At 46.2% G+C, this 27,513-nt stretch overlaps 1 protein-coding gene across 1 annotated transcript; it reads right to left on the reverse strand.

The window, feature by feature from the left end:
* Positions 1 to 26,937, reverse strand: GARS1 (glycyl-tRNA synthetase 1). Its single transcript, XM_050708995.1, has 17 exons — positions 26,721 to 26,937; positions 22,893 to 22,994; positions 20,313 to 20,415; positions 19,105 to 19,246; positions 18,030 to 18,118; positions 16,501 to 16,577; positions 14,663 to 14,808; positions 13,461 to 13,610; positions 11,733 to 11,895; positions 11,083 to 11,247; positions 8,397 to 8,505; positions 7,723 to 7,867; positions 5,901 to 5,986; positions 3,985 to 4,094; positions 2,787 to 2,880; positions 1,698 to 1,888; positions 1 to 348 (listed from the first exon to the last, which is right to left on the reverse strand). The coding sequence occupies exons 1-17, from the start codon at positions 26,928 to 26,930 to the stop codon at positions 223 to 225; spliced, it is 2,208 nt and encodes a 735-aa protein (XP_050564952.1). The 5' UTR covers positions 26,931 to 26,937; the 3' UTR covers positions 1 to 222.
* Between the last annotated feature and the right edge of the window lie 576 nt (positions 26,938 to 27,513).

Below are 27,513 nucleotides of genomic sequence, written 5' to 3' on the forward strand. Positions count from 1 at the left end.
AACAGGTATATATAATGGCGTTTTTATTAATAACACCTTTAACTTGGACTGCAGTTATTTCAGCTTTTAAAGTTAAATTCAGGCAGCAGTTGAGGAAAAAAACAAATAGTCCCTGTGTGCACAAACAATGCAGCTTCGAATAATACACGTTAAGTTTATTTCATATTAACATGAACAATAAAAACTGGAGAAGTGATTGGATTTTATTTCAGTTCCTTTTATTTATTCCTCTATTGTGTCCTTTTTGCCAGTCTCTTGTCCCTCAAATTGTGGGTACTTTGCCTCAACGTCAGCCCAAGTTAGATAACCGTTTGCCAGGTCACGGATGACAGCAGGAAGTTCGGAGATCTGTAGACAAAGTCGCAAAGACATATGAAACATGAAGCTACCAGTTTCTATTTGCTGGATACTTGGGGAAAATGGGCAATTTTTACAGCAGCAACAGATCGAGAGCAAGACGGCTATCTTCCTGCGTGATCATTTTTTGGGAGAAAAACCAGTCGCTAATAAAACATCTTAAATCTCAGTCTGTGCCATCTCAGCAAAGATTGCTCAGCTATTCAGGGTGACCCACGAGAGAGATGCAACTGTCACTGTGGTGGGCCACAGCAAGATTCATCCCTGGCAATGTTAAGTTACAGTTTTGGAAGGGAAAGAAAACAATGCACACATCCAAAAGATGCTGTATGCCGAGACTTAGCCAGGCCCTATTTACTGTAAGCCCAGAACAACAGGAGCTGTCAGTTGCCTTTTCTTTGCTCCTCACAGTACGCTGTCACAGCGGGAAGGATCAGCTAGAGAAAGTAGCAAATCTGCAGAAAATGGGGGATGACAAATCTCATCTCTGCTACAAGGCAGTGAGAGGTTGTCCAGGTGATACGGAGACAGATGGGTGCCCCGAGGAGCTGGCCCTGCCTGTTACACCAAACTGAACCCACATCCAGCTCGGTAGCCCCAAGCAGTCCAGGTGCTTTCGTGCTGCACAGAGCTAGAACTGCTCGGCCTGGCAGATCAGCGCTACCTCCTGCTCCTACAGGAGCCAAACTGCGCTCCTGGTGGGAGCCAGGGAGGGAAAGGCACAAAAGAGGCACCGAGACTGCATGTCCACAGCTCTGAGCAGGTTTTGCTCCAAGGTAACGAGGCCGCTATAGAGGGATTCACTATTCCAGTCCGTCCTAGCAGAGCGTGCTTAGGGCAGACACAGCTTTAGGGCAATGCTTCACCAGCTTCACAGGCAACACGGGTAGGAGGCAAGCTTTGAGGAACTGTGCTCCTGTTGTGCTCTGTCAGACAGACTGCAGCAGGCACGATTCTCCTGCTCTGGTGCCTGTAGATTCGGAGAAGCCCTGCCCTCAAAGAGACAAGTAAACACATTTACTCAGCAGCCCCTGCTCAGAAAGAGGCACTCTAAAGAGCAACGCAATCAGCCTGAAGCACGGCTTTCATGTAAGAACACCACCTCCGCATCGCAGGGAAACAAACGCCTCTCCTGACATTATCAGCAGGGCCTGCATCTCCTTTTTGACCAGCATTTCTTCCCTGGGGATTTCTCAGAACAGCTAAAATTGCCCCCAAGAGTTGGAGACAGCTCCCACAGAAATGTTGTGGGATCAGATACAGCAGCTAAAGCTCTCCCCTATCCCACACAAGGAACAGACCTGGCTCAGTCAGCAGCAAACCGAACTGCCTGCCCTTACCTCAGCTCGGATCTGGCGCATCGAGTCCCGGTCTCTCAGGGTGGCCGTGTGGGGCGTCCGGTTAACAGTGTCAAAGTCGATCGTGATCCCGAAGGCCACGCCAACCTCGTCGGTCCTGGCATAGCGCCGGCCGATGGATCCGGAGGAATCATCCACCTTGTGAGAGATGCCGTTCCTGGTGAGTGCTTCAGCTGCAAAAAGCAGAGAAGGGGAAATGACCAGGACTCGTTACATACTCAGCAGGCAACGTGTTCCTGGCAGACGCTTCCCACATCTTCACGGCACTGCCTGGGGCGAGGCACCGTGTGTCGTGGTCTCTAACAGTGTGAGACTCATTTTTATTTTGACAGGAGATTCAATGTTCCAGTCCCCACCAATACTACGAACTCAAACCCACCCCACAAGTACATTGCTACTCACACAGCATCACCCAGCCCTCACCCAAAGGGCAAGACAAACAGAAAAGTCACCGACTTCAGCTTGTCATCACAGTCCCACAGCTCTGCTTTAGCTCAGGAACATGCCAGCCTTACACGTGTGCAGGGGCACACTAGGCACAAGGAGGCCAGGTCCCACACAGAGCCTGATGCAGACAGCAAAAGGCACTGTCTGACAGGCAGCCCGTGTTCCTGTCCTTCAGGGACTCACTTTTAGATGGTACGAGTGGCAATTGCGATAGAATGCTCGTAGGCTTGGCAGATCTGGGATTGATTCAAAAATTAGCTGGCCGACCTGAGCCAAGGAAGTAATTTGGTTCAAAACAAATAATACATGAAGCACTGCTTCTGAAGGCTTCGCCCAGGCAGTGGGGAAAAGTTTCTTTTCGACACAATAACAAAAAAATAAATGATTTATACAGTGTAAACCAACACATGGAAGGGCAGGGAGTTCACTTCTTGAGGCTAGACGGGGAAGTCTAACAGACCCCCAACACTGATTGATCCCAACCATTTTAGTTCAACAACTCTCCCTTTGCACCTGTGAGAGCCACATGATCCCAATGCTATTTTTTCCCCCTGGATCTGAGGAAGAAACCTCTCTTCCCAGTGCACATTACCATTGGACCCCCCAGTGCTGTTTTTCACTTACATAATTCCTTGACAAAAGGCATGAATTCCTGATTCTGGCTTAGAGGAAGAACAGAGCACTTGAACGGTGCTACAACAGCTGGGAAGCTAAAGAACTGAGGAAAAATAGAAAAAACACAAATAAATATGGGTTTAATTGTTAGATCAGATTCTTAGGAGCTAAGAATAAGCTCTGATTGAGGTTGGAGGCAGGATGACGGTTCCAGGGAGTAGCTGTCCTCCTGTAAGCTGTTAGCATTCGGGGTTCCAGCAGCAACACCTCACACACCTGGAGAAAGATTGAGTTCCTCCAGCTGTCAACCACTCCCCCTTCAATCCTTCCCACCAGAAGAGAGGTCTACAAGAGCCCTCCCTGAAGAAAGCGATCCCCATTTGAATTACAGGAAAATGAAGGGTAGGAGGAGTCTTTCGATGATATTTAGTCTTATGTACAGTCTAAGGGGAAGAGCTTTTCCAATCATCTCACTCCCTGTTTAATTCCCACAGGGGCTTAGCATACACAGGGAATACATGTAGCTCAAAGGCGCCCAGAACCCTTCACAGACACCCTCAGAAGCAAGCAAAAAAAGGTGCCAAAAGGGGAAAAGAGTATTTCCTGTCCCTTACTTCTGTACCCTTACAGGTCCTGTGGATTGTAATGTGAACTAGACACAGAGCAGCCCAGGCTCCATAGAAAATAAAGAGGTACTAGAAAGCAGAGAAGGTACAGTCCAATATCCTAGACCTCATGAGCAGTTTCTGATTCAGAGTCAGCTGTGGCCTCACTCCGAGCTCCTGAATCCAGAATTACAGAAGGCTGCGTTTCAGGGAGGACTGAGGAAAGAAATCTGCTGTCCCTCTTGCTGCACAGAAGTACGATTCCAGGAAAAGCAGCAAAGAGAGAGGAAATAAAAACACTGAGGAGGTGCCTTTCTCTAAGTGATGGGAAAGTGCCAACGAAGCATGAATCAAGAAAGAAGAATTCCTCACCCCCCTTGCCAGTAATACAGTGAGAGCCTCACACACACAGCCCCAAAATGCTCTCGGTGCATGTGTATGACACGTACACTGGCAAGAACAGCAATTCAACAGCCCACTTGGGTTTTCCTCATCTCCTCTGTGCATTATGCAGTCTTATTTTAGCCCTTCCCTTGGATGTTACGGGAAGGCAAATGCCTGCAGCTGGTTTTAAGCTGAGGCCCAGCAGCAGGAAAGCTCACCGTTCTCTGCTCGTCTCCTTCCCGAATGCGGAACGTGTGTTCAAACACTGTGTACATGATCCTCCCAATACCAAACGAGGGTTCAATTACATTTGGGATGATTTCTTCCACTGAAATACAAAAGAACGCCCATCATCATGAAAGAATTTACACAAAAGTGTTTACTGCAGCTGCCTTTCTGCTCAGAAGTTCTGATTATACATAGCGGAGCACATGAAAATAAAAGGTTAAGCATTCCTGCTCTAAATACACATACCTGAATGAAAAAATTTGGACTTAATCCACGTACAGAATGTATTTAGGCTGTAAATAACAAGTCAGGGCCCCTTCCCTGGCCCTGCGAGCAAACAGCACAGCTCACATCTACGCAGATAAAAACCTCTTCCACTTCACGACAGCAAGGCCCTCTCCAAACAGTCCTCGCCCAATGCCAGGCCACAAACTATGTCCAGGAGATTGCTCTATGGCATGGACAAAACTGTGCCAGAGGACATGCTAACAATTAAACAGCCTCGATGATGGCAGGGTAAAGCTTAAGCTCTGGTCCACTTCAGTTTACTGTAACAGCGTGTCAAAGGGAGGGAGGGGAGAACAAGGATTTACTGCTTAGTTTGCAAAGATGCGATTGTGCTGTGCTACTTTATTATATACCTGTCATTCTTCCCAGTCCTCGCCACACATCTGTCAGAGAGGCTTTTTCCTCCTTCTCCCTTCTGAGTAGGGAAGGAGCTCAGTGGGCAGCTGCACTGCTCAGAGAGGGCAGCTTTTTAGAAAAAGCTCAGATATAGCAACTGGAGAAGAAACAACAGCTACAGGCACCAGCTGCTTTAGAAAATCAAGGGTGGAAACCAACTCTCCAGCTCTGCACACTCTGTATGTCTACAGAACCGACCCCTCCTCAGTTAAGCACCTAATCCCAAGTGGAACTTCACTTTCCAAAAGGGTGATCTCATTTGATTTGTGCCCTAACTAATCAGTTTCCAAACACTGGTCAGTCAGAAAAAGAAAGTCCGCTGAAAAATGGAGAACAAAGCAGTGAAACAGGTGAGCAGCAGCTCTGTCAGAGCAACAGGCTGACCCCGCATCTGCTGTTTCTCCTGCAAGGTCTGTTCCACCTCACTTTACAGCTCTAAATCAGAGCCACAGATCTCTGCTTGCAAACAGCTAAGAGACAAGGAAAGCATAAGCTTTGCCTCCTGCTGCAGACAGCAGCCGAACTGCCAAAATGTTGAAATTTAAAGTAAAACCAGCCACTGCGGTTCTATGTGCTGGGCCCTAGCAGTACTACAGTCACTAACAGTTACAACTCTTTGAAGTTATGACTAGGGAAAGCTTGGCACAGCACCAGCATTTGCAGACTAAAAGACACCTGGATGTCTCAGTGGCTCAGCAGCTGCAAGAACAAATACAGTCTGTACACGCTACGAGCTGCTGTACTCCTTCCTAGGAGCACACATCGTGCTCCCAGCCGAGGGCAAGACGATCCACTAGTTACGTTATGAGCTGGGGGAAAATCCACCTCAGGCTCCAGCTCTGTCAGAGACTTCTCAAATAACCTTGGGTGAGGTGCTTACAGAGCTGGCTGGGAAGTCTAGACTTCTTTGAGGAACTCCCCAAGCTGGTGTACCCTCCCCAGTTCCTCCATCGCTGCAGCAGCTGGTTCTCAGCATCACCTTACAAATCCCAGAAGACGCAGCAGGAATACAATAAGCAGCCCCAAGCCTATTACACAGGTTACTGAGCAGCCCCACTGCTGTTCAAAAGCTTTCAAACTTTCAAGAAAGTAACATTTGACTTTTTTCCTGTGCCACGGTACAACACTAACAGGGAAATGGAACTAATAAAGCCCACGTTCAAAGCATATCCTGCACTGCCTCTTATCTTGGGTGGCCAAACAACAAAAAATAAAAGCTCACCATGTAATGTTTTCTGAAATCTTTTCACAGTAACCATGTCCTTTGTTAACGTAAAAGTTTTCCCTTCAGTTTCAACAGTGAATTCCCTGCAAAGGAAAAAAAAAAAGGCATTTAAAAGCTATACCAATAAATAAACAGGTTTTATTTCCTTGATTACATCAGTTGGTTGACTTTAGGAGAGGGACGATCCCAGAGACCAAATCCCAGAGATCAAAGAAACGTGGCGTATCCATTAAAAGAAATTTATGTTAATAATAAAATTACTACTTATAAATTAAAAGCAACCATTCTCATAATCACAGTGAACTTAGTTGTGGTTAACAGCCTGAAGCAAACTCAATTAGGAAATGGAAGAATCTCAGAACGAAGCATAAAAACCAAAAGGAAAAAAAGAAAGCACAAGAAACAGGCACTTGCTGCAGACGCATGGACTTCTCATTCAAACTGAGCTGTGTCAGAAGGTACCCTACATCTTCAGACACCAAACAAAGGGGAGGATAAATATGCAAACAGGGTTTTGTGGCGTTTTTTGCATATTTCTAAAGCTTTTGATATTACAGTCCTCTAACTTTTCTCTTGCTCCTTTATTTGACTTGCAACTGGCACACACGACTTGCTGAGGACAATCTAGGCTGTACTGACCTATGCCACCCGCCTCGCTGAAGCATTAGGGTTACTGTACTGAAAATGTGTTTAGGAAAAGCGTGTGCTAATCACTAGTGTTCGGACCCAATGCCAAATGGGCTGGAGTTTATAAAGGCTTCACTCTGAGAGCAGCCACAGTGGGATGCTGAACTTAAACAACTGTCACGACTTGCAGCCCCCTACCCATTCAAACCCACAGCACCGATTAAATCATTTTAAATGATTTTTTAATCGTTCTTAATGATTTAATCATTTTAAATCATTGAATCATTTCAGTGGGACTCTGGACCACCCAGGTTCACTTTTTGGTTCTGCTCTGCGTACAATCACCATATCCTGCAATAGTTTCTCTCCTCATTTTGAGCATTACTGATTTGGGGTTTTATCGTTCGTTTGTGTGTGGTTTTTGTTGTTAGTGGTTGTTTTTTCTTAGATCGGGGAAAGAATGTTAAAAACTGTTTAAAGTTGAAAAAATGCTACCATTCTAGAATACATTCATTGCTCCTACACCTTGCACCTTTTCAAACAGGAAATGAAGTTTATTACTGCATCATTAGCCTTCCCATGACGTACACAGCTGTTGCCCTGCTTCAGCCAAATTTGACAACTGTTGAGATTTCTTACATTTTCAATTTCTGCATGTGTTAGGAATACAGGTAGGCAGGTTGAGGAAAGATATACAAATTGGTGACCCAATGAAAGACCGTAACAAGTGCTAAAGCAGATCACTAAACACTGGAGAACACTCATACCAAAGCTCTGGTTCTCATTTAACTAAATCTTTAGTTACATCACTCAAAACTGTTTGATCAATTTTAAAACTACCTGCTAGCCCCAGTCAATTCTGGAACCGGAGTAGGGAAGGTGGTAAACATCTCCCATTTCTCTGAGGTGCGTCTCTTTTATGGGACAATCCCCCTGAAGCCAGAAGCTCGTTCCCATGCAAACAAACAAATATTTAAATGCCATGGCTACAAGGCTGTGTGCATACTGAGATATGTTGACGGATGACCAGCGATGATTTGGTGGAAGAGACGGCACTAAATCATTTCAGATGATCCACCCAGCCTGTTCTCACAAGGAAGCTGCTTTCAGGCAGCTCAAATTAATCCCACAGCACTTTGGGAACCCACATGGGATGTGTCAGAGAAGGGCACCCCACACACAGCCAGCTCACCCTTTGTCATTCAGCAGCTGCTCCCTCTCGGTGATGTAACACTCATCACACATGGAAAGGAACTCCAGCACCACCTTTGCATCCTTCTTATAAGCTTTGCCAATGGCTCCCTTATTTGCCTCAAACTGAACAACGCTGACTGTTTTGTACAGTGCAGTTAAGGAGTCTGAGATCACAGAAAGCAGGGTCTGGTGCTTCTGCTGTGTCAAAGCTAGCTGCTACACACCACAAAGAGCACACTACTGGATTAAGAAACTTCCCTCCAAGAGACCAAAGGGGGGTAAAAAAGTATCGAAAGGCAGAAGGTCACAGATTTTTAAAGAATACAATTTTTTAAAGTATAGCTAGGAGCAGAACCAAGGAATGACATGGAGTTACCCAGTAGAGTAACTTCAAATTCATAATTAAACCATGCTCCACGGTCAAAACAGAGCCCAGATTAAGCTAGGAAAAAAGCCAAGACACTAAATCGCCTTTGCCTATCAGAGTAAAATCACCCCCACACTCAATTCTCTGCAGTTTACTTCCCTAAGCCATGTTGATCTGTAACTGCTAAATCTGTTCCCTGATAAATTTACAGATCTAAATTTAAAAAGAGCTGCACAGTTCTCCAAGACATCTCACTGTCGAATGACTTTTCTCTTCAAGAGATTCTGGTTTATTCTGAAAGGATATAGGTTCTTTGAGAAGCTTCTCAGCTACAAGAGGAACTTTGGTGGCACGGGCATGGCAGGAGAGGTCATAGCAGGAACGATCAGCACAGCCAACTATCTCAATCCAGCCCTGAAAAAACAAAAGCAGAAGCTTTCACCAACACACTTTTTTGTCCACTTAACCGTCAAAATTATGTTTACTTGTTCTTAAGCCCCCCCTGCTTCCATGACTGTTTTTTCTACATAATTAGCTCTATCACAACAAGCAGCCCTCACTCACCAGTTGCTCCTTCGTTTGAATGACTCCATTTGTTTCCAGAGGAAATGATCAGCTATCTAACCAGAGTCTGTACTCAGGGCCAGGTTTTCCACATGGCTTGGCAGAACACAGCACTGTCCCAACAGCTTGGGGCTGGGGCCAGAGCATACAGGCCTATCGCTCCCATACTACACGAAGACATCATGCCTCCAAGGTTTAACCACTCTGCAAGCATGGAATAGACAGCAAGCAGCCAGCCACATTAGAACGGCCAAAAACTGGTTTATGAGCTACTAAGACACGAATAACATGTAAGGGAAGTACTTCTTTCAACACGTCAGCATGGATGGCAAGCAGAAATCTGAAAACACCATTCATGGGCCCAAAATCGATCAAGTCTCCCAACACATGCAGCAAATACAACCACCAGCTGGGTTCTCGAAATTACAATCTTGTACAAGTAAAGGTGCATCAGCTGCTTTCCATTCACCGGCCCAACAGCATGGACAGACAGGCATCCAGAACCTGTTTTGTGGTTTTCCAGTTTGCAGGGTGTCAGGGAAGGTATGTGAACACCTGTGAATATGCTCAAAAACCCATTCTGTTCCAGAACACCCTGGGGAATTTTTACACAAATAACCAACAAGGTACTACAGGTATTTCTCAGGCAACACAAAACATAATGACTTTATAAGAATGGATTTAAAGCTACCCAGAGGAGTTAACTTACTACTGAGTACTGGAATTCGGTATAAACATTTTTGGTCATGGTTGAGTGACAGAACAAAATCTGCATCTAGCTCACAAGGAGGTTTTGTCCCGTCCTGTTCCTGGGATTGCTGCCCTCACCTCAGGGTTGGGCTGTTAGACATACTGCTCTGCGAGTGCTGTACTGATCCCAGACAAGGCTCGCAAAGTTCACTAACCTCACTTACATGGTGTGGCCCACGTATGTCCAGCCTGTATTAGGCTGGCTCCCAAGCAGCTGGCTGGGAAGAGAAGCTGTGAATACACGGCAGACAGTTATCTATACTCAGAGGAAGCCAATCCTTCACTCGTCCCTATGGGGCTTTTTTATGTGATGACAAACCACTCATCCAAGCTGCTGGATTTTCCTCCTCTTCATCTTAATTTTGGTATAATTTTGATGGCTGCTGTTCCTCTAACTGGCTGTAATGAAATATCACTGGACTGAGAAGCTTGTCTCAGCTCCTCAAAAGAAGGGAAGAGGGGGAAACAACCCACAGACAAAAAAAAAAAAAACACAACACTCATTTCAACCACCAACCTCTTCACCCCTAGGTTGTAGGAGGTTCTTCCTGCCCACAAATAAAGCTGCCTGAACCATGCGATGCCTTGACCCATGCCCTTTGTGGACACCTGTGGGCTGCATGATCCCAGTTTGGCTATCCTGACAGAGACCATGGATGGGGTCTACTCACATCAGAGTCCCTGCAACATCACAGGCTAACCCTATAGACCTCCGCAGAATCCCTTCTATCTTTCAACCCTTTACTGGAATTAGATCACAGAGTTCTCCAGGTATTTTCAGAAATCTGCACATATCCTAAACTCTTTGGAAAGGCTAACTGGGAAGAACACTTATTTCATTTTTTTTTTCCTTAATGTATAATGAAGTATCTTTTTTTTTTTTCCTCATTCAAGTCAGAAAAATAGATTCTGTACTCTTGAAGACAGGAATGACTTCCTCTACTCATAACTGATAGTCTACTTACTATGTTTTCCAAAATACTTCTTTTGAAACTATCATTTCAAGTGATACACTTTGGCTGACAGCTCAGCAAAAGAATCTAAAATGAGTTTAAGTCTGGCCCCTAGCTACTTACTGCTGATTCACCTAAAAAAAAAAAAAGCACTACAGTCCTTCACAATCAAGCCAAGAAGATAAGAGAAAAAGAAAACATACAACAAGGCCTGAACTGAACAGCTCTTGGTGACTCAACTGGAAGATAAATATTCTTAGGAAATTTTTCTCTCAGCACCAGCTGCCTGAGCTGGCAGGACTGAACTCTCACAGCTTGGAAGTGGGAAAGGAAGAGAAAGCTTTCTAGCAGGAGGGAATGTGTCCTGGAATAACGCCTCCACTGAAACAAATCCTTACCCACCACTGTTACTGGGGGTTACAGCTTTTGGAAAATTTGTTTTCCTTTCATGATGAAATTCAACCTGCACAAAGTCCACAGGTGACTTTAGACTCCAGCAAAGGAGTCCAAACAGTTCAGAGACTTTGTGGGGAGCTGACCTCTCCCCTGAAGTCCTCCTTGAATCAGAATAATTCCAACACAGTGCGTACATACCAACACAGGACAGAAACATCAGACTCATCGGCCCTAGCTTTAAAAAAGCAAGCAGCACATCAGAGCCTCCTCCTGCACTAACAGCAGATGTGACAGGGAGTGCTATTTGCCGTTCCACTTTGCCACTTACATAGGATGTTTTGGACTCCGCGTCCCAGCAGTCACAGGCATAATGAGCCATCTCATTCTCCATATGCTGTCGGAAGCGCAGCTTGTCTGGGGAAACACCGACCTTTGTAAGGAAGAGGTAGATTCTGCCGATGAAGTAACCAAGAACGGAGTTATTGATCACACCCTGGAAGGAGAGAAAACAGGAAGAAAAACCACGCAGACATTAATTTGCAGGGAAGGGAAAGCATGATTTATCATACCTCCACAAACAGCTTTTGGCAAATATTAGTACTCCATACTCCTCTCCCATTAGCTGAGTGATACCTACCACTATCCCAACACTACCTGCAGCCTTTTATCTCTGATAACCTATGCCTGGAAGTGGTTAGAGCCAGGCTGGATGGGGTTTGAGCAACCTGATCTAGTGGGAGGTATCCCTGCCCGTGGCAGGATATTGGAACAGGATGGGCTTCACGGTCCCTTCCAACCCAAATCATTCTGTGATAACAAGGGCCACGTTTGGATCACAGTCACAGCGATGTACCCGAAATAACTGAGTCTTAAATCAGGGAGCAAACCCCAGCTGGCACCAACAAAGCAGTTTGTAATTTAGCTTCCAGAAGAGTATTCAAAAGAGCAAGCTCCACATGCTCACATGAGGAACGTTACCTGTTGGACAGCATCTCCCAGCCGCATTATATGGGCGGACTGCCCGCTGACCTGGGCCTTGGAAGAATACAGGAGGATGTTAAGGTCTGCCACATTCTGAAACTTGGGATGACTTTTCTCACTGGGATCCACAAAGTGCTCAATTTCTGCCATGGTGAATTCCCTAATGGAGACATCAACAACCACTTTAATTCAATATTCTGTGCGTCAGCCACAACCCCTCTAATAAACGATTGTGCTTTTGCCTCTCATGAATTAAGTCAGCATTTAAAAACATGAGCAAACCCAGAGCCAAGGCAATGGACAGACTAACACATGAACCAGACTCGACACTGGCTTAATTTTCATCTTCAAATTCTTAACAAAACTCTCCATAAACTCCTTGAGAGACATCCAGGCCATGTTTATCACCACTGTGATTCAAAGCAGAGAATACCACTGTTGAAAATTCTCCCCAAAGATTTTTGTAGTTTTTCCAGGCTATCGTGATATCCACATTAGAAGTGGAGGTTTCCTGTGGGGTCAATGAGGAATAACCCACCGACTAATTCAGCAGTCTTAACTCGCATCAGAGGTGCCTAAAACAGGTGAGAGGATAATTTCTTGAAAATAATTACACTGCCACATTCAGCAATGGTATACGTTCTGTTTGAGGAGCTTGTCTCTAATACATCTATACTCATACATCGATTTAGCCTTCTTGCTTGAAATCAGTTTACATTGAATTATCTTGTTATTGAGAACCTTTAAAAACACCTCTGTGTAATCACTAACTTTAAATCACAGGCATCAGGATGTAATTTGCTATGATAGCATAATAACACAGTCTCCTATAAATGTGCCACAAGCGTGTAATTTATTTTTGACTGGAAATGTATTTCCATAACAAAAGTTGCTCATTTCCAGATGCGTGAGAGAACAGGAGGACTGAGAAATTTCCAAACAGTTCCCTTAGTGCTAATGATGGCACTGCCACTCAGCGACATTTATGGCACTGTATTAATCAGTTACCAAGTTTGCAATACACGCTGCCTGTTTGTACAGCAGAACCACACTGATTGCATGGGACTTCTCGTTCCGAATCAGACAGAGGCATCTGTTCAGAATAATTCAGTTAAGATACAGCGATTACCCTGAAAGAAGTGCAGTAATCACTTTCACCCTGAGATAGAAAGCTTTGAAAATAATTCTCAGTAATAACCCTGAGCTTTCCGGCTTGACTGATGCTGGGACACAAACACACGTCTTGAGTCAGGTTATCTCCTCACTTCCTCTCTGTAATAAGCTGCAGAACCGAAACAAGGAAACACTGCTGCAAGGTCAATCACATTTTGATTCCAGATTTTAGCCTTAAGGTAAACGGTATGATGTAATTAAACAAAGTTGCACACCTTGTAGAGAACACAGCTACCTTTAATGATTTGTTTAGTTCATGGTGGAAGCCAAATTTTGCTAGTAGAACTGAGCTTAATCGAGGTGTTTCTAATAGAACAGCTATTTCACAGATCCTACTTCTCACCAGCCAGGCTTGGAGAGAAATCATTAGTTGAAACCTTAACTAAACGAGTTCTTTGCCCGCGAACCCTGAGACTGACTGGGCACCTTATCAGGAGCACTCTCGGATAAAGCACGGAAGTGAAATAATAAATCTTTGTATCAACACCAGAACAAAAGGGAGGTGCTACCTGTGCCAGGATACCCCCTGCTGAAAGAGGAAATTTGCAGTACCTCACTCTGATAAGGCCGGAGCGGGGCGAGATCTCATTTCTGAAGGAGTTTCCAATCTGGGCTGCAGCAAAAGGGAGTTTGCCTTGGTTAAACTCCAGAAGACGTTTGAAGTTGAGGAATATTCCCTGCGCGGTTTCTGGCCTCAGGTAGCTGAAAGGAGATGGGGCAGAAGGGAGAGAGAAGAAAAAAAATCACCATCAAAAATGGGTGGGGGAAGCAGTGAGAAAAGAAAAACACAGTTACTACAAAACTTGAAGGTACTTTTTTGTCCCAAGTCTTAACTAGAGACACAAAACACTGAAGCAACAGGCTGAGGGGAGACAAACAAACATCAGCTGCAGCCCAAACACAGAACGCCATAGGTACTCCTAAAAGCAAACTGGATGACTTGGCTGCTTTTGAGATGTAAGGATAGAAAGGGTATTTTTATGAAATACAACGTATTAATCAGTTACCAAGTCACAGCATCACAGAGGTCAGAGGGAGTGTTTTCTCCTTGCCTGCCCTATGTGGGTCCGGGCAGTGCCAGGCTGCTTACAAACGTGGATTTTGTAGGCAAACCATGACTGCAGCTCTGCTATGACACAAACCGTGAAGTGGTTTCATTTTAAGGCCCTTACAGCCCCTACAGTGATCTGACAGTACGAAGGCAGTAACACCTACACAAACCATTCCACGTACTGTACTGGGATAGGCGTCGTGTGCTTCCTCGATCTCCTATCGCAAGGCACCAGTATCACATCTCCACTTTTCAAGAGGGGTTTCGGTTTTACTTTTGGAGATCCCAACGGAAGAAAAAAGCCTCTACAGTCCCGCAAAAACTACAAACACCTAGTCAATGAAGTTACCACTGGATCACCCCACTAAGTAACTTCATCCTGAGAAAGGTACGAACAGTTTCTCTACAGGCACCAGGTCACTGATGGTTGTGGACCCAAGGTTAACTGGCTTCCTGGAAAGCACAACGCCAACCAGCAAGGGTACAGCTGTGATCCGCACAGTCTGGCTGCTTCAAGTGTTTTTATGACTGCAACAGCTCCGTGTTCCTAGTGCCAAGGGTAACACGAATGCTAAACTGCTAGAGAAGACAGACTGAAGTGAGCTACTCAAGAGGAAATTGCGTACTTCAGTCCTGTTGAGACCTCGATGTTAATCCTAAGCGATCTAGGAAGAACGGTGAGCAGAATGTGATTGGTACTCACCCAGGCATGTTTCCTCCAGGCCCAATGGAGGTCTTGAACATCAGATTGAAAGAAACAGGAGGGGAAAGGTCATTCCCAGTGATAGGTGACTTCACGTTGTAGTTCACAAAGAGATCTGCAAGCTCTTGCTGGCCGTAGTTGTCCAACTAATATCAAAACAAAGGAGAAATATTTTAATTAGCAGACAAGGTAACAGGAATGAATTATGTCCTCTTCATCTTTTACTGAGCCTGATCCACAGCTCTGAAGCACCTGCCCAAAATATTCATTTTCAGCCTAATTTTTTAAGCAACCTGAAGTTTGAAACAACAACAGAAGTATATCTCAGGAAGCTGCAAACCCATTTTAGTAATGTTGGTCCACAACTCCGCCATTCCATAAAAGTCTATACAGAAACGCAAGCATTAAGGGTAAGAGTGGGTGTAAAGCAGAAGAAAAGTCATTGGGACTACATCAACACCCACTGGTGGCTTCATCTGCAGTTTCAGCTAAAACATGGGGAGCAGTGCGTTGAGAAGAAAAAAATACAGCAGTGACGGAGAAGAAAGCTAAAATCTCTGCAGTGCTTTGTCTGCATTCACTTCTCTTCCTCTTGCTGCACAAAACGCCATATTCAAGCCATGCATTCAACACTCCCTTTTAGAGCTGCTCTGCATTTTAGTCAAATAGAGCAAATCTGTAGCACAGGGCTTCTTGGTAAAAGAATTTTCATTTGCTCTAAAAACAACTTGGTAACAGATTGATGCTTTCACTTGTGAGATAATGTCAGCCCCTTCCAGAACCCTACTTTTCACTGGAGTATGAGAAACAAACAGTAGGAGCACAAGAAAACTTTAATCTAACTGCACAAGAGCAGCAAATTCTAGCACTGTTCTGAGCATATAAGCACTAGCATTTGCACACACACATTTAAATGTAGTTTCTATAAATTTAAGTACCATAAAGGACCTATACTGCACATTATAATCATGATTTAACACTCAAGCTAATAATCAAATGAGCTGTTTCTAGCTTTGTCATGACCATATATCAGAGAAGCCTCAAGATAGGGGATTAAAAAAAATAAAGGATTCCTCTAAAGGATAGTCAAGGTTCAGAGCTGCAGTGTGACAAAGCTAATGGCAGCTGCTCAGTGATGCAATGCATTGGAGAAAAAAAGTTGCTCCTTCTGGAAGGAAACATTCACTCTGTTACACATGGCTCTGGAAGCAGCTATCCCAGAAGTCATGAGAACATGTCATGAGAACAAACATCAAAAACAAAGTTAAAAAAAACAAAACAAATAAAATCTAAAGGCAAATGCTTGTACAGCTGCTCAGAACACCAGCCTGGAGCCCCAGCTATTTTCACAGTAAACAGAAGAAAATTTCTGCAGGGTCTTGGACACAGAGGAACAAATCTCAAGCGCTTCAAAGTCTTGAACCATACCAATTCAGTGCTGAGGTGGTTTAGGAAAACCCTGCCAGAATTTCCCATCTGTCTCTGTTCCTTTGCATCACAATCCCGCATTGAGGCTTCAACAAAGGTAAAAGGGGGATTCAAAAGAAACAGGCTTTTTACAGAGCATAGAGTGCAACACAGCAGACTAGCTCCAAGGACAGAGCTTCAGCCTAACAATTTTGCGTTCAAAAGACTCAACAGCAGTAACTCTCCAGTGCAGGAGAAGAAGGGAGATGTGATTAGCCAGTAAGTTCCTGGTATTTAGGAGCACGTACAGTCCTACACGCATCTCTGAGGTACAGACTTAGAGAGGGAAAGAGGAAACCGCTACTCAGTACTGCATTTCCCCTATGGCACAGGCATCCCTAAAGCAGCCACCTCCTCACGCAGCCACCTACCTGTGTTATAACATTTTCCATTTCTGCCTTTTTCTCTGCTGTGCACTTCTTGTCAGACATAAGCTTTTGCAGATGAGCTGTGAGCAAGAAAAGTACACGTTGAGTTTATATTGCAACCCTAACACCGACCCCAATCTAAAGGTAGACAGTACAGGAGGATCCTCCAGCATGAGCATAAGCGTACGCCCACCAGCTGTCCTGCTGGTGGGCATCAGGTTAATTCCACTCACATCACCAGGGCAATGCTGATCTACAGCACAGGAGCTGCACCACTTTGCTGTACCAACATGCAACAGGGAAAATAACAGGTCCTGCTCTAGTTTATTCCTGATCCCTGTGAACCCAAGCAATGGCTTTGTAACCTCTTTCTCCTGATTTTCCTTCTATGCAGCCTGAAAATTAAAAGTAACGTCTGATCCCAAGCCAGCAAGGCTAATTTTATCCAAATGCACTTGGAGGCACGTACTGACTTGGTACAGTAGGGTTAGGCCACATTCCATGTTAAAGCACAACATCCTCCACGAGATACAAAGGTAAACAGCGAGGGCAAGACTTCCCACTGCCATTTGGGAAAAGCAATTTGCCTTTTTAGTGGCACTAACAGCAGGTGGCTGTTCTCCGACGATGGGAGAAGAGAGCAGGGACACTCTTGTCTGCGAGCCCGTTCAGCATGCGAAGTGGGCAGAGGCTGGATGGGCTTCTTCTGTGTTTGTTCTGTTCCCCCCCAGTAAAAAAGATTCAAACTGAGTACTACAAAAACAGTTTAAGGCCGATATAGATTGTTCTACATACCTAACTTCCAAGATAAAAGGCTAGAAATCTAAGCAGCACAACTCATTTAAACCTACAGCAGAAAAATCCCTCCTTTCGCAACAGAGCTGTACATGAAAATGTTTTAAAAGAAGTTTTTTACTTTTAAGATTCCTTCATATGATTTCTTTTTCTTCTTTAAACAAATTTAAATCAATAACCAGGAGAAAAAGATGTGAGGACTTTGCAAACCTAAGAAATACCTGAAGTCTATTTAGCATTCCCAAAAGCTGGCTGAGTTATAGGGTATACAAAGGTCAGCAGCTGCCCTGTAACGGACCCTTGTATAGGGAAAGCATGCTCTGTCCCCTCATATCTTCATTAAATCATTTCCCAGTTCTGAACAAAAAGCAACTGAAACACAAGAGAAGTCCATAACACGGCAGAGAATAGGAACCTTGTTATATAGGGAATCCTCAGCTTAGACAACACAGTAATGTTTGATGGCCTGAAGGCACAGGATTTTGTAAAAAGGGCCCCAACTATGTTTTTGGTAGAGATCCCATAACTCATTTAAAAACACTAGCACAACATTTTTGTGGGACTGAGAACTTAGGGCATCTCTGATATGGGCAAACAGGTTTTGAATAACAAACTACAAACACAACTGTGAATGACTGGATACACCAACTGGCCTTCCTCAAAAACGATATTCTCTTCCCAGATCACATCACTGCAAGAAATCCCCAAACCCACCTACCCTTGAAATGAAAACCAACCTTTTAAGAGATGATCAGCACGAAAACACTCCCCATTTTTCACATCTTTCACCATGAAGTCAGCAAACTTGTCTACGTGGCCAGAAGTCCTAGAACAGACAACAAACAAAACAGGAATATGAAAGCTGCCACCGGACAACGCTGGGTATGGTGCAAGCCCAGTGCAGGGACCATCACCGAAGAGAAGCCCTTCAAACCATGTGCCCAAGCTGCAGGGTCACTTTTGCTCCAGGTTATAGATCTCCATTAAGCAGTGCCGTCCTACAGATAATTTGATCTGTGACAAAGTACCTATACAACTAAATCTTAAAGAGGGTAAGTGAGATGACACTTAGCTACCTTTAGAAACCACATTGTGATTGAAGCAAGACACAGACACATGTGAGGGGTCCTCAGCAGTTCAGGTAGACAGATTTCACTATTTTACACCAGTGACCCATGAAAGCTCCTGACACTCGTGCTGTGACCCACACAAAGTAATGCTGTTGCCTCAGCTCCGACTCGTTCCAAAAGCTCCTGAGATATTTAGCAAACCTGTTGGTAGTTTTAGCAGAAATGTGGAGGTGAAAGGGTCCAGAGCCTGAATTACACTCTCACCCTTGAAGACAGTCCCTCCACCTGGGCTTTGGACACAGAGGGCTACAGAAGCACCATTTCCATTCAGAAACACACTGCCTATTGTCATTCCCCCCCAAAGAAGGGAAGGATAGTCCAGCAACCGAGCCGCTGTTCTAAGCCACAGCCCAGCTGTCCCAGTTTTAGGACGGGCATGTCATCCTTTTTCTCGTCTTCTTGACCTGCTAGAAAAAAGGATAACAGCAATTTCTTACCTAAGGGGACTGCTAGGAGACATTAAGACATTAGGCTCTCAGGCAGATGGGTCCCACTGCTCTCCCTGGTTTATGGAACAACACCTTCTCTCACTGACCTGTGCACTGATACCTAATTATTCTGCACTACAGCAGGGGATGAAATTGGGTGACCCAGTCTCAAGATCCCCGTAGGCAATTTTACAGAAGACTGTAAAAAGCAGCTATGACCAGAAACGACATGCTGTAGAAATATCCGTATTTACTTCAAAACTGGCTCTGGCGTGAGCATGGTGCAGTCAATCTCCAGGATTTGCTCCTCCTGTATAAAGTGCTGTCTCCATGCCTGGATGATGTTGTTCTTCAAAGCACATCCAACAGGCCCGAAGTCATACAGCCCACTGACACCTGCAAGGAGAAAAAGGAAAAAAGCATGGTAGGTGCAAGATGGCGTGAACCTGTATTGTTTGGAGGGAAAGTCCTCCCTTCTCAGTGTCCCCACCGGTTCATTTGAGTCTGAGGTCATTTTTCTGAGTACGAACTGCTCTGTGCTAAGAAGAGTAAGGACCACGGCTCACTGTGGGGTGCTTTTTACATAAAGACTCATGACAAAGTCTGAAAGTAAACTCTGTGAAGCACCTAAAGAAACAGTACCCTACCCTATCCCTACCCTATTAAGTACAGTTCAGTTGTGGGGTGCACGGGGGTATCAGGTAGTGGCAGAAGGTGAAACAGATACATCGACAGCTATAAAAGCCAAACCCCCTTCGCCAACAGATAATATCTTGCAGACGGTTTTGTTGGGGGCAAACTGAACACGAATGAGGTGGTAACGCATGTTCCAAAACAAGATGTTCTTTCAGCAATAAGATATGCCTGCCAATCACCAGTTTAGGCAAAAACTGAAACAAAGAAAAAGCCAATAAACAACCCCGAGTATTTATTTTACTTAAAATGAAAGAGCAGTAACCCTACAGGCACTGTGCTGACCTTGAGCTGCCTCAAATCAGCTATCTGAAGAGGTTTAACAGCCACATTTGTTCACCTGCCCAATAAAGTTCATTAAGGTAACAGGTTCTAAAGTTCAAGTTAGTTTTAAGCATTATCTTGCCAAAAAAGCTCAGAAAATGGTTATGAGGAAATAAGCTTTTGTTCACCCCCTTAAACACCAAAACACCCCAATCCTCTGCAAAGCAACTGCCTTCTATGGTGTAATGCTCAAAACTTGCAGCCTAACATCCACTGATTTGCACTCAGAAAACAAAAAAAAACTATGAGGCTCCCCTCCAAGACTTTAGGGAGAGGAAACCTTTTGGAAAGGCTAACAGACTCAAGCAGGAGAAAGTTTAAAGGCAAAAAAAGATCTTTCAAGTTGCATTAAGATAACATCCCAAGAGTACAGCATTTCAGATAGCTAGAAAGACCAGAACATTAGCCTGAAGGGATTAAAATTTAAATTTCTTTAAATCTGTACCTCCATAAATAGAGAAGGCTTGATCGTAGAAAAACCTCCTTTTCAGGGTGTCTTCCATTTTAACTCTGTCCACGATGTCATCTTTGGGCTGCAAGGCCAGCTCCTGTAATTGAAGCAAACCAAAAGCAGTTAAAAAGCTCCAGTTTCTGACAGGACAAATCATCTCCATTCACCATCAGGAGTCAAAAGTCTGTAAAGACCATTTTGAAGCAAAAGTATCCTGCCAACACGCTCGTTTTCCAAAGAGAAGTGGACGCTGAGACAAACATGATTACCTGAACACAGCATTTTAGACACTTGAGGTGGGCTCATCTGCCATGACTTTCAGATAACTAAGCCTGAGCTAGCCACCTTCAGCTCTCTTTACAAACAATGGAGAGAAACGGCAATTTCCAAAGCAATTCTTCCAACCTATTTCTCTCTCTTGACTACAAGGAGAGCCTAAAATGACTAGCTTAGACTACAAGCACATAACTTGTGGCGTGGATGAAGCTTTTATTAAAATGTTCCACACACGAAAGAATTTTGACTGCAAAAAGTATAAACAGCATCATTCCCATGCTTTGCCAAAGGTGTGTATTTAGCCATTTGCACAAAGAATATCTATTTGAAAAATGTAGACTTTTGCAAAATAAAAGCAATAAATTTTATTGTTACAGAGTGTCTAAATGCCCCAACTGAATTCTACAAAAATGTTTTACAGCAGATACACTACTTTACCTGAAATCCTACATTAGGCAATTACATATAAACGTCTACTGGCTTATCTCAAGAAGGACAGAGTGTTTTAACACAAAAAACACATTATTTTATTGTTGGTACATCTCTGACAAAAGTAATTAAGACAGAACAACTGTTTATGACCCTAAATTGATAGCTTAGGAACAATTTACCTGACCTGGATTTTTGCAACCAACCCCAACAGAGACGTCAACAGAATTGAATGATTTTCTTCAACGCAGACATTTTGACAATTAGAACAGAATTAAGCCATGAAGTTCACTAAATGAATTTGGATCCTCTAGCACCATCATTTTGAACAGCATTCTGGTTTAAATATATATAGTATGACCAGTATTTTTTTAAAGCACCGGAAGACACATACAAAAAAGCACCATCTGCTGTTAAGACCACCGAAGCGCTGCTGCTCCCGTTAGCAGAAGCCCAAGTGTGATTTTGCAGGAGAGCGAGTGAAAGACAGACAGGGCACACAGGAGAGCAAACACCACAACAGTACCTTTAAAGCATGGCAAGGGAATCCATTGGACACTCTGCTTAAAGAGCAGAACCACATTTCACAATCGCCAGCATTTCTTAACAGAAAGGGTGGCTTTTGCCCAGAGATGGACAGGAGAACAACAGTGACAAGTCCAGTTTTGAACTGGCAGGGAGAAACAGCCAGCAGGGCAGGGATAGTTGTAGCAGGTACAGAACCCAGAGAGAATGGTGAATAAAATGGTGAATAAAATGGTGCCGAAGTCAAAGAAAGTCTCTTCTATCCAACTTCCAACTGTATTCATAAACAGAAGGTAGAAAAGTACCCGTGGTAGCTGTCAAGATCCTGTATGGGAGTGGAATCATCTACTGACTTTATAAAAGATATGGTTTGAGAATATAAAGCCAAGGAACTTAAACACTACTCTGTCCTTTTCAAACCATCAAATTCAGAGTCACTCTGCTCTCCTTAAGCAGGAATCAGAGGGCTGGGCAATTGCACCAGCAGCTGCTAAAGCTAACGAGCATTCACACTGCTGCCTCCTGCAAAAGTTGCAAGGAAACACTGGAAACAAGGAAGCACTGGAAACACTGTCAAGAGAAAACACCTAACTTTGGGTGCTGCACTGGCAAGGGAACATGCTGTGTGTGCAAGGTCATTTGTGCGCTGACAGCGATACAGCCCACAAGTATTGTGTAAGAGGCAAGCACGCTGCTCCACTGCATCCCACAGGCACTCTCCTAAAGGAAAGGTGGGGCTCAAAGGGCTCCCGAGATTCCTGACCCGCCTCCTCGCTGCCCTGTGTCAAGTTTCTGAGGGCTGAGAGGCAGAACCGGGAAGGCATTCCGCAACTCTTCGCTGCAAAAAGGCCTAGCCGTGCATACAGGTCTCACACAATGGTTTCACGGCACGCTTCTGGGCTGAATACCAAGTGGAAACGACATCGCCTTGCTGGGGTTAAATGTACGCAGCCAGCCAGCCACATTGCCAGGCCCAGGGAGCACTAACTGTTCACCCAAGACAAATAGGGTCAGCGGGTTTCAATTCGGATACCCGCACTCTCGCAGTAAGTCAGCCCCAAGCAGTGCTGCATTCGTTTATTCTCTCTTTTAGAAGCAGCACCAAAGCAATGAAATATAATTTAGCAAGACCCGAGCAGCTTTAGGTGAAGCTTCAGACCTGAGAGTTTTCATGCTTCAGGAGTTTGCTGGTGCTAGCTGTAAAAATCACTCTTTTAAACTATTTCAGAAGTGAATTCAAACACTCTATGCTCTACCTATAGATACTGGAAAAAAACTGTTAAGCAGAGATATCAAGGCTTTTCAGGCAAAACTGCAGAGCTCAGGTTTAATTTCCAGACTCACCTTCGCTTCTAGGATCCTCTTCCGAGCTTTGAGCTCTGCTACAGCTTTGTCTATATCCACCTGGGGAGCTTTCTCTTCCTTCAGCTTCCTTACCAGTTCTCCCTAGAAGAAGACAGAACAGAAAATGTGGATTCTTTCTTCAAATACCACCGACAACCACTCTCCTTCTTTCAGCTCCTCTGGCAACCCAAAAGGAGGGGGTTGTGCTGTCTCCCAACTCTTCACGGGTCTCAAGAGGCTTAAGTCAATCAGTTCAAGTAAGAAACACCTTGGGGAGTTAGCAAAACTGGACACCATTAGTGAAAAATTAATGCCATCTCCCCCACCACCCCGAAACATTATTAAATCCCTTATCTGTTATTATATCTCGATGTGCAAATACACACTTCTTTGTTCACCACTTCGCAACAGACTTCCACAAACCCTAATTTTCTGTCTTTAAGGATGTACCAAGTGGATTCCCAGGTGGTTACTACAGGCTTTGTGCTCTCTCTCTCTCTCATTATAAGGCCCCCTTCTTTCTGCCCCCTTCACTCGTCTTCCAAATTTTAACTTTAGACATCCTCTGCCAAATCTAGTCAAAATTGCCCAGTAAGTACTCAAATTTGTAGGTCTCACAGAATACAGACCTTTTTAGCATAACATCTAAGCAGGGAAGACACTGCACTATCTGTCAATACTATTGCTATTAAAACCAGTAGCTTTGGAAAAAAACGGAGTAAAAATAAAATATCCCAAGTATTTCAGAGAAGCAAAACCCAGCAGCGTGTTTGCAGAACAGGACCCTCAGCAGCCATGCCCAGCTTGCTCCCGGAGAGGAATTAATTCACAGCCTTCCTTTCTGTCCACTCTTCTCTGGCCAAAAACCAAGGTGCACCTTGAATTATGAGGACACGAAGAAACAGCCCAGGAGGAGAAGCACAGAGACATCGATGCCTCAAGTGAGATGGTCTAACGATGGGATGCTCCGAGTTGAGCACTGTTCTCGTGCCTTGAAATTCTCCATGAAATGGAAAGAAAAAGGAGGTTGCAACACTTCCACTACACCTGCTTTCTCCTACAGTCGCTGCTTTTCTGACGTGAATGTTACAGGAACCCAAAGAGAAGAGAACCCACAGCAATCAGATCAGAAAGGGTCCTTTCAAGTGCTTCAAAGCCCGGGGAGTTCAAAGGCTGATTTTATTAATAAACGGAAGAAAAGAGTGCATTAAAGCGCGGACACGAGGAAACAAGAGAAACGTAAGAAACCTGCCGGGCTCCCCAGCCCCACGGATCACGACCTGCACGTTTCCTTCCTGTTAACCGGTCCCACCGAAACGTGAGAGTTTCGCTGCGGGCTTCAACTGCTGCTCCTGGGTAACGTGGCAGAGGGAGGGATCTGATTTTCTTTTTTTTTTTTTCCCTCTTTTAAAATAAGAGGTCCCAATCGCCTTTGTTGAGCTAAGGGGGGTCGGCAGTGGAAAAAGCAGCAAGGCGGCAGCAAGGCAGCTGCTGCTGACTCAGAGCCATCACCCTGCTCGCGGCTGAGCATCTAGAGGCAGCGCACAGCAACTCTTTGTCCTGATCCCTAAGCGAAAGAGCACTCAGACGTAGGCAAGAAGAAAGGGAAAAAAAAAAAAACACCACACAACCGAAGCAAGCAATTATGCTTGCTGACAGGACTCAATCTAATTAAAGCTCCGAGCCCAGCCCAGAGGAGGAGTGCACAGCAGCACTCGATGTGGCAAATTTCGCTGCAGCTTTGTCCCACGGACCAGTAAAGCAGAGAGGGATCCACCCCTGGATCACGGCAGCTTATTGCATCAGGCGCTGCTGCAGGAAGAAGACGGGCTGCTCGCCTTCCTCTCCGGAGGTTAAGAGTCCCTCTGGTTTAATTAAAGCCTCTTCTCCGCTTCTCCAGGGGCTGGCAGATGGGGTCCACTGTAGTGTAACGTCTCAGCTTATCGTCCTTCCTCCCTGAGCTCTTGTGCAAACATCTCATTGAGATACTGTTGTGAGCTGTATGTGAAATATCCCCGGCCCCAGCTCGACATGTTCACCCACACACCTTTCCCCGGCACCCCACGCTTCTGCTCCAGTCCCACCAGCACAAAGAAGGGGGGCACCGGTACCAACAGGGCAAACGGCAGCGTCCAAGACGCAGGATTTTACAATAAATACATCAGCTGGTCCTAGGGATCATCATTTTCTCTACAAGGAGCTCCCCTGCCAAGGCATTATGCTGCACAATGATTCATACTAAAACCTCACCGAAGCGCCGGTGTAATTAGAGGGCCGTAAATCCACTCATTTAATGGGGAAACACACACAAATCCACCAGCACATGGGACACACACGTAGCCAGGCATGCAGCCGAGCAGAAGACCACGGATTCGGCCAGCTGAAGGAGCCCGGAGGGGAACCCACACGTGGAGGTACGGGGAAATCCCAGGTACACGCAGCACGGGTACCGAGATCGAGGGTCACTTACGAAACAAAAGGACGAGCAAATCCTTCTCAGGGCAGAAGGAAGCTCAAGATAATAGCTTCACGTGCCAAGGAGATGGAAGGAGAAACGTGTGCAGCCCCAGCTTACAGGGCACAGCCACCTTTAAGATGTTTAAGAATGATCGAACAACCAGCGTGTAAAGAAATTAATATTCCTTACTGTATCAGGCAAATACGCAATTATAAAAAAAGGTAAATCACCCCCCAAAATCCAGCACGAAGTCATTTCTAAAGGGAAGTCATCACATGACCCTGCTGGATGAGGAAACCTCTGCAGGCTGCTTTATGAAGAAAGCACCGAGAGCCAGCCACAGGGCCCTAAAGCATGACGGGGGGCCCTAAAAGCATGGCAGGGGGGGGCCTGGCTCCAGACGCGGGGAGGAAAGCCCACGTAGGCTGACACATGGATCCAGTGGGCGACACATGGGGAACCCCCAGAGACCCCAAACTGGGGGGGTTTCGGGACAGAGCCACCGGGAGCCCTCGCTGTGGGCTCGTGGGGGAGGTGTGCAGGGCACTGCAGTGACCCCAAATCCTGAATCATGGGATGGGGGCGGGCAGGGCCCTGTGGGGCTGTGGGGAAAGGCTTTGGTTGCTGCACAGGGGGACCCCACACCCAGTTGGGGCAGAAGGGACCCAGGGGGCCACTGCTGGGCCATGGAGAGGGGGATGTTGGTCTGTCACACAGCCCCGACCCTAAGCAGGACCCCCTGGGACAGCAGGGATCCCCCCTCAGTAAGGTGAGGGGCATGTCAGGTACCACCTGAAACCAGGACCCCCTCCTCAGCCCCGTGTGTGCCCCCGTACCTCCAAATATATCCCCATATCCACGTGTCCTCCCTGTCCTCCCATATCCCCCCATCCTCTCTCATCCCCATGTCCCCCCCATATCCCCACAGCCCCCCGCCTGTGTCGCCCCCATATCCTCACATCCCCACGTGTGTCCCCAGCCTCCCCTAAATCCCCGTGTCCCTCCCAGCCTCCCCATTCCCCCTCATTCCCCCCCTCCCCGCATCCCCCCACTCTCCCCCATATCCCCATTTCCCCCTATTCCCCTCTAAATCCCCGTATCCCCCTTACACACCCCCCATCCCCATAACCCCCCCAAACCCCCCTTATACCCCCATTTCCCCCCCAAATCCCAATACCCCCCCAGTCCCCCCCCAAATCCCCGTTTCCCCCCCGTATCCCTACGCCTCCCCCACTCCCCCCCATATCCCCGTATCCCCGCCATATCCCCCCACCCCCATTCCCCCCCCATACCCCCATGACCCCCCAATTCCCCCCAGCCCCCCCCCAAACCCCAAATTCCCCCCCCAACCCCCCCGAACCCCCCATTACCTGATGCCGCACCGCCTGCCGCAGCGGCGCCAGCACCCCCTCGGCTGCCGGGCCGTCCATGAGGGCGGCTGCCGGTGCCTTTCCCGGTGTCTGAGCCCGTCCCAGCCCCGATCCCGGTCCCGGTGCCCGGCCCGGTGCCGGTACCGGCGGAGCCCAGCGCGGGACGAGGCGGCGCAGCGCGGGCACGGCGCTCAGGGGCGGCCGCGGCATGGGCGGGAGGGGCGGGGAAGGGGGGGGGGGAACGGGGGGAGCGAGCCCCGCCCCCGCCTGATGAAATCCCGCCCGGGTAAAGGTGGCGCCCGCCCCGCCGCAGCACTTTCGTTTTTTTTTTTTTTTTTAATTTTTTTTATTTTTTTTATTTATTTATTTATTTTTTTCCGGGGCCGGCGCCGCAGATTCGACACGCGGGGAGGGAGCGGGGAGGCGCCGCCTGTGAGAAGGGGAGGGCGGCGCATGCGCGGGGCGCTGAGGGGTGAGGGGTGCTTCGAGGGCTGTGGGGGGCTCCTGCGCCCCTCGTGTAAGGCGCTGGCACCCCAAAGTGGGGTTACTGCACGCCCAAAGCGGGGTTCTTGCACCCCAAAGCGGGGTTCTTGCCCCCCAGAGTGGGGTGCTTGCACCCCAAAACGGGGTTCCTGCACCCCAAAGTGGGGTTACTGTACCCCCAAAATGGGGTTCTTGCACCCCAAAACAGGGTTCCTGCACCCCAAAGCGGGGTTACTGCACCCCCAAGGTGGAGTTCTTGTACCCCTGAAGCAGGGCTCTTGCACCCCAAAAGCAGGGCTCTTCAACCCCT

The sequence above is a fragment of the Cygnus atratus genome, chromosome 2 (assembly GCF_013377495.2).
Source record: "Cygnus atratus isolate AKBS03 ecotype Queensland, Australia chromosome 2, CAtr_DNAZoo_HiC_assembly, whole genome shotgun sequence".
Classification (NCBI taxonomy): domain Eukaryota; kingdom Metazoa; phylum Chordata; class Aves; order Anseriformes; family Anatidae; genus Cygnus; species Cygnus atratus.